At 39.4% G+C, this 18,372-nt stretch overlaps 1 protein-coding gene across 1 annotated transcript in view; it reads left to right on the top strand.

Moving 5' to 3' along the window:
* LOC136878799 (uncharacterized) overlaps window positions 1-18,372 on the top strand; it is a 140,301-nt gene that overhangs the window by 25,823 nt on the left and 96,106 nt on the right. Inside the window, exons 4-5 of the mRNA XM_067152281.2 lie at window positions 6,627-6,730; window positions 13,764-14,128. Of these exons, the coding sequence (XP_067008382.2) occupies window positions 6,627-6,730; window positions 13,764-14,128 (469 nt within the window). The remainder of the gene's footprint in view (window positions 1-6,626; window positions 6,731-13,763; window positions 14,129-18,372) is intronic.

The raw sequence follows: 18,372 nt of genomic DNA, 5'->3' as shown, positions 1-18,372 counted from the left end.
ACTAGAAGCCCCATGCACATCCCTGTTTAAATATCAATTACGCAGAATGCTCAGGAACATGTTAAATGAACTTCATACTGTTACAACGTTCTGTTGAGGGATTCTTACCCGAGTGTGGCAGAACTTGATCGGCAAAAACTCGTTTCGGAACAAAACATGTCCTAGAGATTAAGCTGGATTATATCATGTAATTAATAAAACCATTATATAGAAATTGATAAGTATTGGAAGGTGGGAATCTCCTTATAACTTAACCTTAGTTGTGTTGAGCCAATATGGGACAAAATATGAGATTTATAAGCTGAAAAACTCGTAAACCACTCTCATTAGGATACGAGAAATTGCATTCCACATATTCAGATGTAAGTTTGCATGTGGCTTACACTATAATGGAAAATGAATGCTTTATCATTGTCAATGGCTTGCAAGATTTTGTAGTAGGGAGAGGCGACAAAGACTGAAAATGTTCCTGTTAAAAACTCGATTTGGCATTTTTGTGGGTTACAAGGTATTGAGTATGCAGCGTTGATAGGGGAAATGTGTGTACAAAAGACAGATGATTGCGCTCTGGGAAGGGGCTCAGAATAGGTGAAAAGTACTTGGCTGGCTCAGATCTGGAAATCATACATACATACATACATACATACATACATACATACATACATACATACATACATACATACATACATACATACATACATACATACATACATACATACATACATACATACATACATACATACATACATACATACATACATTATCATTATAGATTGTTATGCTTTTCAGCTTCAGTCTGCAAGCCTCTGTGAATTTACTAAATGTCGCCACAATCCTCTATTTGCAATTAGTGCTGTGGCCTCATTTAATTCTGTACTTCTTATCTTTAAATCGTTAGAAACTGAGTCTAACCATCGTCGTCTTGGTCTCCCTCTACTTCTCTTACCCTCCATAACAGAGTCCATTATTCTCCTAGGTAACCTTACCTCCTCCATTCGCCTCACATGACCCCACCACCGAAGCCAGTTTATGCGTACAGCTTCATCCATCGAGTTCATTCCTAAATTAGCCGTTATCTCCTCATTCCGAGTACCCTCCTGCCATTGTTCCCACCTGTTTGTACCAGCAATCGTTCCCGCTACTTTCATGTCTGTTATTTCTAACTTATGAATAAGATAACCTGAGTCCACCCAGCTTTCACTCCCGTAAAGCAAAGTTGGTCTGAAAACAGACCGATGTAAAGATAGTTTTGTCTGGGAGCTGACTTCCTTCTTACAGAATACTGTTGATCACAACAGCGAGCTCACTGCATTAGCTTTACTACACCTTGATTCAATCTTACATACTATATTACCATCCTGGGAGAACACACGACCTAAATACTTGAAATTATCAACCTGTTCTAGCTTTGTATCATCAATATGACATTCAGTTCTGTCTAATTTCTTACCTACTGAAATCAATTTAGTCTTCGAAGGGCTAATTTTCATACCATACTCATTGCATCCATTTTCAAGTTCCAAGATATTTGACTGCAGGCTTTCGGCACAATCTGTCATTAAGACCAAGTCTTCAGCATGGGCCAGACTGCTTACTAAATTTCCACCTAACTGAATTCCTCCCTGCCATTTTATACCTTTCAGCAGATGATCCATGTAAACTATGAACAGCAAAGGTGAAAGATTACAGCCTTGTCTAACCCCTGTAAGTACCCTGAACCAAGAGCTCATTCTAACATCAATTTTCACTGAAGCCCAATTGTCAACATAAATGCCTGTGATTGATTTTAATAATCTACATTTAATTCCTTTTCCCTCGGTACCCTGTCATATGCTTTCTCTAGATCTATGAAACACAACTGCCTATTCCTGTCGTAACATTTTTCAATTCTTCTTCTTCTTCTTCTTCTTCTTCTCTCGGTGCCTATCCGTTTCGGATGTTGGCGATCATGATGGATATTTTCGTCCTGTTTGTGGCAGCACGGAACAGTTCAACTGATGACATATTACACCAGCCTCTAAAATTGTCAAGCCAAGATATTCGTCTTCTTCCAGGACCTCTTTTGCTGTTGATTTTCCCCTGAAGGATTTTTTGGAGTAGGTTGTATCTATCTGTGTTGCGCATTATATGTCCCAGATACTGCAGCTTTCGGCATTTCACTATCTTGATCAATTGAGGTGCTGTGTGCATCCTTCTCATTACTTCCACGTTTGTCATTCTCTGGATCCAAGATATTCTCAGGATCCGCCTATAAAGCCATGTTTCAAAGGCCTCCAGCTTCTTCTCTGTGTTTTTATTTAAGGTCCATGTCTCTACACCATATAAAAGAACAGAAAATACATAACAGTGCAGAAGTCTGATTTTAGTCCCTAAAGTTAGATTGTGGCTTTTAAACACATTACTCATTTTCTGGAACACACTTTTTGCTTTTCCAATGCATACCTTGACTTCTTGTGAGCAATCCCAGTCTTCATTTATTATAGTTCTAAGGTATGAATATTGTTTTACCCTTTCTATACTCTTTTGATTTACAACCAAGTTTATTCCAGAAATATTTTCCTTACTTATAACCATGAGTTTTGTCTTTGCGGTGTTTATTTCAAGCCCGTATTGGCTGCTGACTCTTACAATTCTATCCATTAGTGATTGTAGCGCTTGGATAGTATCAGCAAATATAATTGTATCATCAGCATACCGGATGTTGTTTAATCTCATTCCATTTATCAAAATTCCTTCTTCTATATCTTCCAAGGCTTCTCTAAATATGTATTCTGAATACAAATTAAATAGTATAGGTGACAAGATACATCCCTGCCTCACTCCTCTCAGGATTTTGACTTCTTCGGTGTGTTCTCCTTCAACATGCAACACCGCTGTTTGATTCCAATACAGCATCTTGATGATTCGCAGATCTCTTTCTTCCATTCCAATATTTATCAAAATCTCCATCAATTTTTCATGTTTTACACAGTCAAAGGCTTTCTGGTAGTCTATGAAACAAGCAAATACATTCTTATTTACATCTCTACATCTATGAAAGAGGACCTGCACACTGAACAAAGCTTCTCTCGTACCTACTGCTTTAATAAACTCAAATTGATTAGGGGCTATCTGATCTTCACACAGTCTGTATATTGTTCTGTGTATCACTCTCAAGAACACTTTCAAGAGATGACTCATCAAGCTTATTGTGCAGTAATCTCCACATTGGTTTGTGTTTGGCTTTTTTGGCAAGGTGATGAACTCTGATTTGAGCCATTCCGATGGAATGTTCCCGGATACATAAATTCAGTTGAAAATTTTGGTCAACCATTTTACATGATGTTCATCCATCAGTTTTAAGAACTCTGCTTCTACTTTATCTGGTCCCACTGCCTTTCCGTCCTTCATTTGATTGATGGCTGTTTGAAGTTCTTCTTCTAATATATCTGTGCTGCCTATTGCATTTGTATTTTGTGTAAAAGCACATCTAGTATCATGAAATAAATCTTCTATATATTTTTTCCAAATCTTTTTCTTGTCTTCTAAATCCACCATTAAGTTCCCGGCTTCATCTATTAACTTTCCACCAATGCCATTTCTGTATTTCCCTGTTACTTCTCTTACTTTCCTGTGTATATTGAAGCTGTCATACCTACTTTGATATAACTCAATCTCCTCACAATGCTCCACTTTTTCTTTTTCTTTTGCCTCCCTAATCTTTCTTCTGATGTCTGCATTTATCTTTCTGTATTCTGCAGGTTTTCCTTTATTGACTCTTCTTTTCTCCATTAGGTTCAGTATTTCATCTGTCATCCATGACTTTCTCTTTTTCTCATCCAGTTTCATGTACTTCTCTTTTATTTGCTGAACGGCGTTTTGTAGTTTAGTTAATTCTAATTTGACATTATTGCTGGTGATGTTTTCCTCTGTGATAATCTTCAAGTTAAGTTCTACTTGCATGTTCTCTTTCACTATTGGGTCTTTGATTTTCCTCAAATTGTAGTTTTGCCTGTTCTTCCTCTTCACTTTCTTGACTTTGAAAACTCCAATAAGTGGTGTGCGATCAGAGTTGACGTCTGCACCTGGGTAGGTTTTTACTGCGGTGCAACTGTTCCTGAAACGTTTATTTACCCATATGAAATCAATCTGGTTTCTCACACATTTCCCGGGTTTGTCCATTGGAGACTTCCATGTATATAGTCTTCTAGGTGGGAGTTTAACACTAGAACGGCCGAACATTCCTCATACCTATAAAGGCCGCAGGCGGTCATTTTGACCGCTGCCGCTTACTGACATATATCTAGCATCCAGGATCTGGGAAACATGCGAATGTTCAATAATTTATTTTAAAACAACAGTTAACCATCAGGATATATTGTATACAGACCAGTCCATTGTTAAATATTAATAATTGTTCATATTCTCTCACTTCTAACAGGTAAAAATGAAATATTTCGGCGGACTTGCTAATGAATGCCTTTGTGAAAAATTATGATAAAAATAACGGTTTCTATTTGTTTACAAACCTATTTAGGCACTTGACAAGCAATTTATGCAAATTATTACCTTACACGAACATTTTCCACAGACTACTTTGTTGCACGAAGAACATGTGTCAGAGGTTTTGTTCTGTTGAGTTCACTTGACATTGTCGTCGCTTACGACTGGCACATTGAACCTCAATCTGAGGCTCAGGCTGAAGTGTAGGGAGTTCAATCAACCGGGATCTTGTGTTCACAAAATGAGATCTTAGTTCTTGTATTACTTCAAGAATATAATCATGTCGAGAGATTCTCTGTCCCGTTACTACCTTGTAGACTATCCATGAATTTATTGCTGCTAGATCAATTACGTTGTAAAATACACCTTCGACATCCAGCTCTATCGTAGGTGCGAAGTCTACTGTGTGCATATTTTCATCAGCCGAATCACCATCACTATCCGACATATTATCACACTGTTGAGGTATAAAATCCTCATCGTCACTCATTGCGTCTATATCTGATAATGTATCCTCGTCACCTGATTCGTCTTCTCCTAGTTTTTCAAGTTCTGCTAATAATTGAACAGGAGTAAGTTTTTGACGCCGAGCCATTATTACGCACTATACGACACAAGGGACAGGCACTAACTCGTCCACTCGCAACCACTGCTAGAGACATAGGACCTACTATTTAGTTACATCATACGCCCCTATAGCGCCACTTGTAAATATATCACAGGAAGCAAGCAGTGAGCAGAATAGAGCTCTCCGTATCAAGGAAGTGAAGCGGTCAAAATGACCGCTTATGGCCTTCCTAGGTATAAGGGACAATATCGGTGTTCCCTTATTATCTACGGATGTAATTTTTGGCGTGAATGTACATAACCCTAAAATATTAAAAGTCACAAAAGAACAACCTCGTTCGTAAAAAATTACGAGCGTGGAAATACCTTGAAATTCGCTAACGGTCAAAATGACCGCTCTGGCCGTTCTAGTGTTAAACCAAGTGTTCATGATCACTAAATCATTTGACATCACAAATCTTTCAAGATCATCCCCTCTGGAATTCCTCTCTCCTAGTCCAAACGGTCCTACCATGTCTGATGTCCTACCTTCCCCCACTTTCACATTGAAATCTCCCATCACAATTGTCAGCCCCTCTGTGGTCTGGTTTTCATCCAACTTCCTCTCAACCACTGATCGCACCCTCTCCTCCAAGATGCCAGTGAATACTTTGTCTGGTATACTAATCAATGAGATACCTTGATAGTTGTTGCAATCCTTCCTGTTCCCTTGCTTAGAGATAGGTGCAATTACTGCTTTTGTCCAATCTGAAGGTACCTTACCAATACTCCATGCTAATCTTACTACTCTATGAAGCCATTTCATCCCTGCCTTCCCACTATACTTCACCATTTCAGGTCTAATTTCATCTATACCTGCTGCTTTATGAAAATGGAGTTTATTTACCATCCTTTACACTTCCTCAAGCACAATTTCACCAACAACATTTTCCTCCTCCCCATGAGCTTGGCTGTTCACAACACCACCAGGAAGATTTCCTTTTGCGTTAAGAAGATGTTCGAAATATTCCCTCCACTTCTCCAGTGATTCCCTGGTGTCTATTATGAGTTCACCTGAATTACTCAAAACACTGTTCATTTCCTTTTTCCCTCCCTTCCTAAGATTCTTTATTACTGTCAAGAAGGTTTCCCTGCTGCTTGACCTAGCCTTTGCAGGTTATTACCAAAATCTTCCCACAACTTCTTTTTGGATTCAACAACTATTTGTTTTGCTCTGTTTCTTTCATCTACGTACAAATCCCTGTCTGCCTCGGCCCTTGTTTGGAGCCATTTCTGATAAGCCTTCTTTTTATGTTTACAAGCTACTCTCGATTCATCATTCCACCAAGACGTTCACCTTTTCCCATCTTTACAAACAGTTGTTCCTAGGCATTCCCTTGCTGTTTCTACTACAGCATCCCTGTATGCCACCCATTCTCTTTCTATATCCTGAACCTGCTTACTGTCTACTGTTCAAAACTTCTCACTCATCATATCCATGTACTTCCGTCTAATTTATCAGAGGGCTTAAAATGAAACATTAAATGATTAGATCAATCAATACAGTCTTCAAAATAATTACCTGTTATCTGTTTCAGTGTGCTCTCCACATGATGCTGTCTAGCAGTGTAGATCCTTGGCAAAGAGGGGATGAAGACACATCTTGTCCTTACAGTCTCAACAGCAGAAGTCTGCGCCAATTGTAAGTTGAACTTCTTGGTGAAAACACATTGTCATAACCATGCAGATACCTCCTACAAGTTCATAGAGTGGTGGAAGTTGAAGACTTGGTATGTCTAGCATTTAAGGGGACCTGAATGTAAGAACCCACTCACACCTAGATTATTTTGAAGTGGAATTTCCCAGTTGGTTTCTACTTGATGTTTACAAAATTTGACTCTTCTTCTTCTTCTTCTTCTTCTTCATGTTGGCACCATCTTGGATTGGCTTGATATTTTGAAACCGATCAACACTTCGCCTTCCCGGTATTTTTCCTTGAAGAATAGGCTGTTGGAGATGGTATCTACTTTCATTTCTCATGACATGTCCAAGGTGTTGAATCTTTCTTGCTTTTACAGTGATCAGTACTTCCTTGTCATTGTTCAGTTCCTGGAGAATCACAGTATTTGTGACATGGTCTGTCCCCGGCACCCTCTATAATCTTCTGTATAGCTACGTCTGGAAAGCCTAAAATCGTTTACTTAATGACTAGGGCTTGGAAGTTGAAGCCCTACAAATTGCCTCAAAAGACCTATAAAAAGGCCTAAAATATAAAAAAGGCCCTAAGAACTGGCAAAAAGGACATAAAAAATTAAATCCAAATTCTGTCATTATTTTAGTTTTAATTACATATTTAATGAAGGAATATAATATTTTAAAATGCAAAATTCTCATGGTATGCAACATTCCAAAAATATATGAGGGAAATAAGTCTTCTTTCAGACAGTATATATTTTTAAGATTAACATAATTTAAAAAAGGAATTCTGTGTTTGTTAAAAAAAGTACTTGCAGTATTTATTTAGAATGAAATGTTTTTTCCACCTAGAATGAATACACTGAGCTCAACAGCTGCAGTCACTTAAGAGTGGCCAGTATCCAGTATTCGGGTGATAGTGGGTTCCGCAGCCCTGAAAATGTTTTTCCCTGGTTTCCCATTTTCACACCAGGTGAATGCTGGAGCTTTGCCTTAATTAAGGTCACAGCCAATTCCTTCCCACTCCTAGCCCTTTCCTATCCCATTGTTGCCATAAGACCTATCTGTGTCAGTGCAACGTAAAGAAAAAAAAAAGAGAGAGAGAGAGAGAGAGAGAATAAATTTAGCAAACTCACATTGGACATTCTGGAGAAAGAAATTGAAATTAGTATAACTGGAATCACATTTGGCTTAACCACACTTGGGTTACAGAAATTGGAATTCGGAAACCTTATCTCAGTTGGCTTTGCAGTATAGCATAATAGTCATCTTCAGGTTCTTCGGCGCAAAGAATCATCGGTTTTCAGACGTGTTCCGAAATATCGAGAAACTTCTCTGCACATCAACTGATGTTAAGGGTTCATATACTTTAATCAAATGAGATATTCACATCAAACTTTTCTCCTTTTTCAATATTTCACTTATCTTGCACATAATTTGATACCCCTAGTTTTTTCAAAGCACTAGTTTCATTTTTAATTTCATTCTCATTTTATTTCCTCTCTTTTCACATATGGCTCAAACATATATATTTTCTACAGAAAAGATATTTATGAGGTGATGGACGACCTAACGAAGATTCAAATTGAAGATGGGCAGTAAATATGCAGTCAAAAAAAGGTGGAGTTGCAAAACAAAGCCATTGAGACCTAAAAAAGTCTAAAAAAGGACCAATAAGCCAAAAAATGGTGAAAAAGGAAAAAAAAGGACAAATAAAACCCACCATTATCTGGCCTACAGTTTATCCAGAATGAATATATATTATGTTAGGCCTCGTCTTTGGACACTCTAGAGAAGAAAAATATTTTTCCTCAATTTCTGAGCCCTAATAAAGACTCTGTCAAAGTCCATGTTTTAGCACCATAGAAGAGAGCAAAGAACACATAGAAGTGTTTATTTGTGAACATAGAAGTGCAGAAGTCTGACCTTCATAGTCATTGCCAACCCATGATTTTTTAACAGATTACTCTTCTCAATGAAAACTGCCCTGGCTTTCCAAATTCAAGGCCTCACCTCTCAGAAGGATTCCACTGGTCATTTGTGGTGGTGACAAGATATGTGTACTTATGAACTTTCTAGTGGATGGTTTACTAGCGTGATGTTCGCTGGTCGTCCCTCTCTGTTTATTGCCATAACTACTGTTTTGAGTTCACTTGTTTTGAGATTGAACTCCTGGAACTTAACCTTCCATTCATTGAGTCTTGACTGTACTTGTTTCTCAGTTTCTCTCCAGATCAAAACATCATCAGCAAAGGCCATTGCATTTAGTTCACCAGAGGTTTTCTTGATGTTCTTCATTATCCATGATGGTGATAAACAATAATGGGGATAGTGCATTGCCTTGCTGAACCAGGATGAATGTCCGTCACCCAATCGCACACAGCTGGTACAGTTCTCATACAGCATCTAAACTTTTCTCACCAGTCCCTCTGGCACATTTCTTTTTCTCAGACATTCCCATATCTTCTCTCTTGCAATGCTGTCGTATGTCTTCTCAATGTCAAGGAAAATCATAAACAGATCTTTGCCTTTTTCCCAATATTTTTCATTAACATATGGACACTGAAGATTAGGTCTGTTGTGGACCTGTTAGGCCTGAAGCCATACTGTTCCTCTTCAAACTGTGGCTCTAAGGTGACTCGCAATCTGCTCTCTAAGATGTTCTCAAGTATCTTAAGCCCATGAGAAAGGAGTGTTATTCCTCAGTAGTTGGAACATTTTCAGCGATTTCCTTTCTTAAACAGGGGGATAATGACACCCTTGCTCCAGTCAGTAGGTATCTTGCCACCTTTCCAAACTGCATTGAGCACTCTATGTAGCCACTATAAACCCTGGACTCCTGCTGCTTTAATCATGTCTGTGCTGACTTCATTGCTTCCTGGGGATTTTCCTTGTGGCATCTTCGTAAGGGCTGCTTCTGTTTCTGCCCATGTAATGGGAAGTACCTCTGTGCAGGTTTCAACAGCTGGTTTTGTTCTCTGATCTGCTTGTGTCCTGTTCAATAGGTGATCAAAATGATTCCTCAGAACCTCTCTGATGTCCTCTTCTTTCCTGGCCAGGTTTCCATTAGGATCCTCAATTGCTTTGATGGTTTCAACAAAATTCCTTTTGTTTTTGATCACTCTGAACAATAGTTTTATATTTCCTCTGCTGTCTTCCTTCAGTTTTTTAGTAAATTTATCTTCTCCTCTTCTACTACTTTTAACTCTCAATTTCTTGTCCCGGTAAACTTGCTCGAGGTCTCTGATCTTCCCCTCATCCCTTACCTGTTTTGGCTAGGATTTCTCTCTATCTCGTTCTTTTTGTGCCATGTTTCTTTCCTTTAATGAGGATCTTACTCTCTCATTCCACCAAGGTGTCTCTTTTCCCCTTACTCTCGCACTTGTCTTCCCGCAAACCTCTATTGCTTTTTTTATCAAGGTGGTTTTAAATCTTGTCCACTCTACCTTACCACTCTCCACTTCTTCCGTAGGCAGTTGTCCTCTTATACAGTCCTGATAGATGGTCCTTTTTCTGATCTGTTGTAGTTCCCACACCTTAATCTTAGGTAATTTCCTGGTTGTTATATTTGGTACATTAATGCCTTTCAGATCTGCTGCTAATAACTGGTGGTCGCTATTGAGGTTCTCACTTGGAATCACCTTGACGTCAGTCACAAGTTTACTTCTTTCTTTATCTGTAATGAGGTAATGACATAGTCAATGACCGTCTTGCTCTTTCCATCCCAGCTGTAACGGGTAATCTTGTGACTGACTCTTTTGTTGAACCAACTGTTTTTACTACCAAACAGTTTCTTATGTAGAAATCTAGGAGATGTTCACCTTCTGAATTCCTTCTCCCATAGCCATGTGGTCCCATTGCCTTCTTATAGCCTTTCCTGTCTGTCCCGAGCTGTGTGTTGAGGTCCCTGATGATGATTGCCCTCTCTTCACTGATGATCTCTTCTAGGTCTTCGAGAAACTTGTTCTTTTCATCTTGATTGCAACTCATATGAAGGGCATACACTTGCACCAGTGTCAGCTTCTCTTTCCCCAAGGTGAACTGTTGCCTTTATTGTCCTCTCATTGATGTACTGGATCTCTGTAATACCATCTAACTCTTTAGACAATATCAATCCTACTCCATTTCTCATCTCTCTGTTGTTACCATTCCAGTAGAGGGTATAGTTTTTCCTCAACTCTTTCTTCCCTTTACCTTTCCATTTAGTTTCACCTAGTCCTAGGATTGATATTTTCCTGCTCTCCATGATATCCACCAACTCTTCACATTTCCCAGTCAAACTCAGTACATTGATCATTCCTATTTGAGTGTGTTGTCTTCTCCGGGGTTGTTGCACAATCACAAGGCTTGGCCTATCATCAGGCTGGAAGCCATTACACCTGGGATAGTTCTGCAGGTGCTGTTATCTACTCCGAGTTCTTTATCTGCATCCGAGGTTCGTATAAGTGTTGAAAGCGATTGCAGTTACTCTCCAACTGACTTGCTATGCCTAACATTAGAGAAGATTTTCTGTCAGGGTTATCTCCCGTAGCCTTTAGCAGTCCCCTGCCACATCTGCAAGGCAGCAGCTTCCAGTTGAATTTATGTGTCATTTCCTACACAGTGGCTTCAACAAGCCCCCTAAGAGTGAACTTCTCTGCCCATAGCCATTGGTTCTCCCTTAGTTTGTCAGGTTTGGTAACAGCCGCCCAACCCTCGGCCAGACAGTCGCAGGTAGTACCATCTATTGTCGCATACATAGCAGTATATACCTGACCTAATGGAAAAATAATAAATAAATAATTAATAAATTCCATATTTCATGGAAATTGCAATGGGAGGTAACAACAGGGTCTATCTGACATTTACTAATCAGGTCATTAGGTGAGTGCCAGGCCATACACTTATGCGGATTATTTTTGAAGTAGGTGGTCATAGTTGTAATTTTAAGTTTTAAGCTTGCAGGTGTCAATGAAGCGTTCCCTGTTGTGGTGTATCTAAACTTCCGCTTCTTACCCAACTGGTCATCGAAGTCACCTAAAAAAAATGATTGGAGTCTTAATTCCATAGAGGTCATTATCAAATTGAGTCCAGAAAGTCTCAAGTTACTCAGTATTGCTGGAGTGTCTTGATTGATAGGAGTATGTGCATTGATTAGTATGTAAACCTTGGTGATGCACTTGATAGTAGGAATTGACAGATGGGGAAAAATGGCTTGAAATTCCACTACAGAATCCACGATGGATCTATGAACTAGGAAGGTTGTGCTTAGAATTACTAAATTAGTAGCCATAGATTTGAACATCCAGTATCCTCTGTGGATCAGTGGTAGAGTGTCAGCCTCCGGATCCCAAGATAGCGGGTTCAAACCCGGCAGAGGTAGTCGGATTTTTGAAGGGCGGAAAAAAGTCCATTTGACACTCCATACGATGTCGGCATGTAAAAGATCTCTGGTGACACGTTTGGTGTTTACCCGACAAAATTAATTAATTCTCAGCCATAAACGCCCAAGAGAGTTTCGGTTTACTCGGTCTGCCATATAGTGGGCCTAGAGTAAAACGGAACGTCAAAATTGACGAGTAGACAGCCAGATGGCGTCAACTTGAAATGTCTGCACATGGTAGCTGAGGCCATACGATTATGATGATGATGATGATGATGATGATGATGATGATTATTATTATTATTATTATTATTATTATTATTATTATTATTATTATTATTATTATTATTATTATTATTATTATTATTATTATTATTATTATTATTATTATTATTCATTACGGCCACTAAGGACCGTGAGAGCTCATTTGTTTGTCTTCTTGCGGGCCCACCAGGTTTTCATCCTATCGGAGTGTGCTTTCTTCCATGCATCAGAATGGTCATGCTTCAGTCGAGTTGGGACTTCTTCTTGATGAACCTCTCTAAGTTTGTGTTTGAGTGGTATGGTACTCTGAGTCGAATGTCTGTTTCTGCTTTAAACGATCCTTACCAGTCTCCACCAACCAAGGAGGAATTGCTTTAAGACAGATTCTTTCAATTGGCAATCTGAAGAAGTGAGCGTAAAAAGTTAACCTTCTTTTCCGGATTATACTTGATATCTTTTTGGCGTGGGTGTATATTTCTAACTTTCTCCGAAGTCTGTAAACAAAATCTTTGAGGTTGGGATCAAGAATTTTTTTTAAATATATATTTCTAAGTTGCTCCGAAGTCTGTAAACAACATCTTTGAGGTTGGGATCAAGAATTTTTTTTTTTTTTTTTTTTTTTTTATATTTCTAAGTTGCTCCGAAGTCTGTAAACAACATCTTTGAGGTTGGGATCAAGAATTTTTTGACCATCCTTCTTTCCTTAATTGGCAGTTTTTCAAGCAGCTCTGTGTTTGAAGTGTTAAACATTCTGCTGCATTAAATGCTTTAGGTCTAATTACAGTTTGATAATGTCTCATTTTTGCATTTCAAGAGATAGACTTTTTGCTATATATGTTTTGAGTGAGTTGGAAGGCTGTTTCAAACTCGTTGACATGTATTAAGATGGTGAACTTCTCAGAATTGTTGGATTCAATCCATTAACCAAGGTATTTGAATCTTTCCACTCTCAAGAGTCTAACGTGGGTAGTCAGAAGATGTGGCGGAGCATGTATGATGTTAGAAATGAAGTGGGTTTTGATGTAGGAGATTCTGAGGCCAATCATAACTGTGCATTCATGCAGGTAATTGAGTTCAGGAGAAGAAGTAAGGACAGTGAGGTCATCTGCAAAAGCAAGGCAATCAATATTGATACAATTACGAGTTTATCTTATTTGAACTCCATTAGGAATTATTTTAGACTGGAGAACATCTTGAGAGCACAGTTGAAAAGTAGTGGTGATAGTCCATCTCCTTGCTGAACTCCTGTTTGGATTTGAAAGGCTTCAGAAATCTCAGAATTTCCCTTTGGAAGATGTACATCATCATTATCATCATCATCAGAGACTATAGTTAATTTTTTGGTTTTCTGAAGTAACTGTGTAGCTGTACCATTTTTGTTGATCATTCATAGTGTTTCTACCTTGTGTTTTAGGAATATTGAAAGCTGCTGTCCAGTGGAAGGTGGAGTGATTCATACCCAGTGGGGAACGGTGAGCATAGGCCATGTGATCGGTGCCATTGCTGCTGCTCTAGAACCACAGCAAGTCCGAGTGGGTCGCCTTGTGGAACTCCCAAATTCTCAACGATACACCAAAGATGTGCACACACAAGATCCTCTCCAAACAGACGGCTACTTAAAGCAGTATTCAGGATTCCTGGGGTACTTGCATCATCATAAAGAGGAAGACAGATTTTCACCTGAAATTTTCGAGGCAGTACAAAGGGACTACTATGACAGGCTTCAAGAGTTGCCTGACAGCGAAGCTGTTACCAACACGTGGGCTGCAACATTGTCTGGTACTGTCGCATCATAAGAATTATATTTTGATAAAAGCTTTAAAAAAGGGATACAAGCCCTGTTGAAAAAATATCCAAACTTTTAAAATAACTTTAGAGGGCTTATCTGTAGCCTAATTAGATTTGTGTCCTTCAAAGTACTCCTCTACTCTATTTCATCCTAGTCCAAATTATTTCAAGAAATGAATATCTTGAAAAGTTACTGAGATATTTACTGGCAGTCTGTTTCTAGAAGCCAAAGATCTTCTTGTCAGCTTTGACTCTTCACTAAGGTACCTGTGAATGAGGCCCTGGACCACATCGCTCAGATTTTTCCCGAGGGCATTACCAACTTGTTTAACCATTGCCTCACCACAAGCTATTTCCTGTGGAATGGCAAATTCTACAAACAAATCAATGGTGTCACCATGGGCAGTCCTCTGAGTCCGGTGATTGCAAATAGCTTTATGGAAAAGTTCGAACAAACAGAACTCAGACTGCACAACTGAAACCTAAGGTGTGGCTGCGCTTCGTTGATGACATTTTTGTGATCTGGAGCTAAGGAAAGGAACAACTACAGCTGTTTCTACAGCACCTGAATAGTATTAACACCAATATTCAGTTCACTATGGAGACAGAAAATGAAGGAAAACTCCCTTTCCTCGATGTTCTGGTAATGAAGACTGCCGATTCAAACTTGGGGCACACAGTGTACCACAAGCCGATCCACACAAACTGCTATCTTCAGAAGATGTCCAACCACCACCCGCGATTAAAATATTGCGTGATTAAAATGATAGCCTTACTAGGAGAATTTGTCTACCTCAGCGCTTAAACAAGGAGCTGAGCTATCTCAATATGGCCCTACTCACTAACAGGTACAGCCACAAAGATATCCATCCCAGATGTCCAAAAAACAGGGAGAAAGAAGAGGAGTGACCAGTAGCTAAAGCCTTTCTGACGTATATTGGGAAAACAACTGGGAGAATAGGGAGGCTACTGGAGTCCCATGGGGTTAAAACCACATATAGGCCAACAAAGAAAATCCAGGAACTACTCAGGTCTGCCAAAGACAAGCACCATCCTCTCTCCACAGCAGGTGTCTACAAGATTCCGTACAGCTGCAGCCAGATGTACATAGGCATTACAAAACGCAGCATCGTCACACGATTGAACACAACAGACATAACTGGCTAGGACATTCAGATAGATCATCATTACATTCATTCGCCTGCAGGTTATATCAGGCTTGGTTTCTCAAAAATGTTTGCTCCCGCTCTCCTCCTGACCAATTTGATGTGATGGGTTTCCACTAGGATGATTTTGACAGCAATTTCAAACTGTTTTGACATTTTTACTAAACCAATAATTTGTAAACTATGAGGTCCACAACCTCACCATGTGCTACTATTATTCATTTCCATCTGCATCATTTGTTTTCTCATTCCCTTGTTTCTTAGGTTAACGCAGTTTTTAGTTTTAATTATTATTTTAAATTAACACCTGTTTCACTGAATTTTGTCGCAATAAGTTGTTTTTTTTGCTCTGCATATTGATGTAAATATTGCATATTTGTGCTAATTTTGTTTCCGTCTAGGCTCTCTTTTGTTTGTTTTTTCATTTGCTCTTTCATTATGTTTTTCAGCATTTTTTCAACTTATATTATGTAAATTATTCCAAACCCCGTAATTTTTTCACTGAAGATGGCTCAAGTGAGCTGAAACATGTTTGAATTTGTTTGCTCCATCTAATGACGGAATATATGATGTATTGAATAGGAGGATACTCTCATTTTTCGCCATTGTAAAGATAGATCATCAGTCGCTGAACACTCGCTGCTAGCAGGCCATGACATACAGTACAGCGACACCAAAGTGCTGTCAACTACTGTGTCTTATCATGCCTGGCTACAAAGGGAAACCATTGAAATCCTGAAGAACACCAACAACTTCAACCATAAGTAGTAATCTGAAAGGTAACCAAAGTCTGGTTTCCAGTCCTGAAAGCCTTACGATGGCCGAGCCAGAACAGAAAAAGCAACGGGTGATCAGTTGCCTGTCTCCTGCAAGGCAGGTCTATGTACATTGGGCTCCTTAACGCTTCAACCGTTGGCCAAAGAGCAGCCAATCAGCGACTGCCACCCCAGCATGGCGGACCAATAGGTGAGCAGCATACCATAGCCTGCACTAGATGGGTGGAATTACAACACCACTTCATTCCACTGAGAGCTTCACTGCTATCGAAGTCAGTCGGAACCCTTGACACTGCTGAACGCAGTCTTCGGTGAAACATCAGGGCCATCACATGTTCCTAGACCACGGCCTATAAGACCGGAAAACACTGACATGACTTGTAGCACCGGCCGTGAAAGCCTCAATTGCTAAATGAATTGAAAGTTACACTCGACCATGTGCGACTGCGAGAAATGACTTTGGCCGCCATTTTGAATCCGACAAAACTTTGACCAACTCGAGTGATCAAGTCGAAACTCAAAGATGCGTGTTTCAATATTCATGAGCTCTGCATGCTTAAAGATGTGGGAATCTGTCCACTTTGACAGATTTTAATTTTGTCTTTATTAGTAAGGAATTTCACAACCTTTTCCGCATCCATAACAGAAAAAGTAACGGGTGATCAGTTGCCTGTCTCCTGCAAGGCAGGTCTAAGTACATCGGGCTCCTTAACACTTCAACCATTGGCCAAAGAGCAGCCAATCAGCGACTGCCTCCTCAGCATGGCGGACCAATAGGTGACAAATATGCACCACAATTTCACATGATTATGTTCCTAATCCAGATAGAGGCTGCTGTACACATGAAAAATATTTGCTACACTTCACTGTACATTCAACACAAAATAAATGTCTAACTTCTGAAAGAAATACGAAACAGAAGCACAAATAGGCTCACTGTGTTATTGAGCAATCTCACTGCTAACCAGCAAGCGAAATTGAACATTCCCGAGGCTAATGGCTTGCTCCCCAAAGGTGCAATTTATCCTGTGAAGTTCAGGAATTCAAGGCCTTTTCAAGGCTCTTACCCGAGTTGGAAATCCTGTTTCTTTCACTAGGGATGACAAACAACATTTTCAGGGCTAGTAAAAATATGCTGGTACTAAGTGGTAATAGCAAAAATTTGTGATGCTATAAGTGAGGTACTTTTTATATAGATTTAATACGATGAGAAACAGGACTTCAAATTTACAATGCGCTAAGCGGGAAAACGTGTCAGTGAGGAATGCACTAATGAGGTTTCACTGTATTAATGATGATGTGTGGTATTACTGCATAACTGGGTGAGGTATGGTTAATACAATGCTTCCAATGCCGTTTTCACTTAGACAAGCAGTCTTGATAGGGAATTTAGAGGAATGGAGTTCTGCATGTGATTTCAGTCTGATCTTGTCAACTGCCAGAAACTATTGTCTTTCAGGATGAATTTCAGTTTGGGAAATAAAAAGTAGTCTGCTGCGATTAGATCAGGTAAGTAGGTTGGTAGTTGCCATTGTGTTTGTAAACAATTCACTAATCAAAAGCAATGCATGAGTTGCCACATTGTCATGGTGGAAGTTTCTCTCAGTCATCTCTTCAAGATAATACCAGTGGCTCACTGTTTGTCCCTCAGGTAGGAAGCTATAATGCAGGAGCGAAGTAGTTATTGTCGTCAAGCAGACGCTGTTGTAAAGCAAAGGGAGAAGGGAGAGTTAAGTGAAACAAGAAAATAGAAAAGGAGCAGTTATCTAATGTTAAGATTTGACTGAGCACCAGTTGAATGTCCACCTTCAGAATCTCTAAAGGCAAAAGGATGGGAAAATGTTTGAGGGGCGGGGAAATGTTTAACACTTTTAACACCATGCCCGTACAGGATACGGGCGCACTGTTTTCCTGGCTGTGGACGGCGCCTGTATACCATATGGGCATATATCCCATAGGTTCCCGTCCGTTGCTTGGAGGTAGTAGTTTATCTAGTGTCCACTAGAATGCAGCAGTTATTGGGAAGTTTAAACTGAAATGATAAAAAAAAAAGGGTAGTTTTTCCTTGCCGTGACCTCTACCGAAACATTGGATGTTCCAGGTACTGAGTGCACCAAATCTGTCGCACTGTCAGCTGTGTTACTGTACAAACATGTCCTTATGCCTGCTCAATGATGGTAATATCTTGGATATTTTATCTGGAGTAGCAGGTTCAAAAATAGATAACAGTAATGAATTCTCTGCTTATGAATCAGATAACGTATCAAGTGATATGTTCGGGCAAGATTTTTAT

The sequence above is a fragment of the Anabrus simplex genome, chromosome 8 (assembly GCF_040414725.1).
Source record: "Anabrus simplex isolate iqAnaSimp1 chromosome 8, ASM4041472v1, whole genome shotgun sequence".
Classification (NCBI taxonomy): Eukaryota; Metazoa; Arthropoda; class Insecta; order Orthoptera; family Tettigoniidae; genus Anabrus; species Anabrus simplex.
This window is presented reverse-complemented; position numbering and strand designations above follow the sequence as displayed.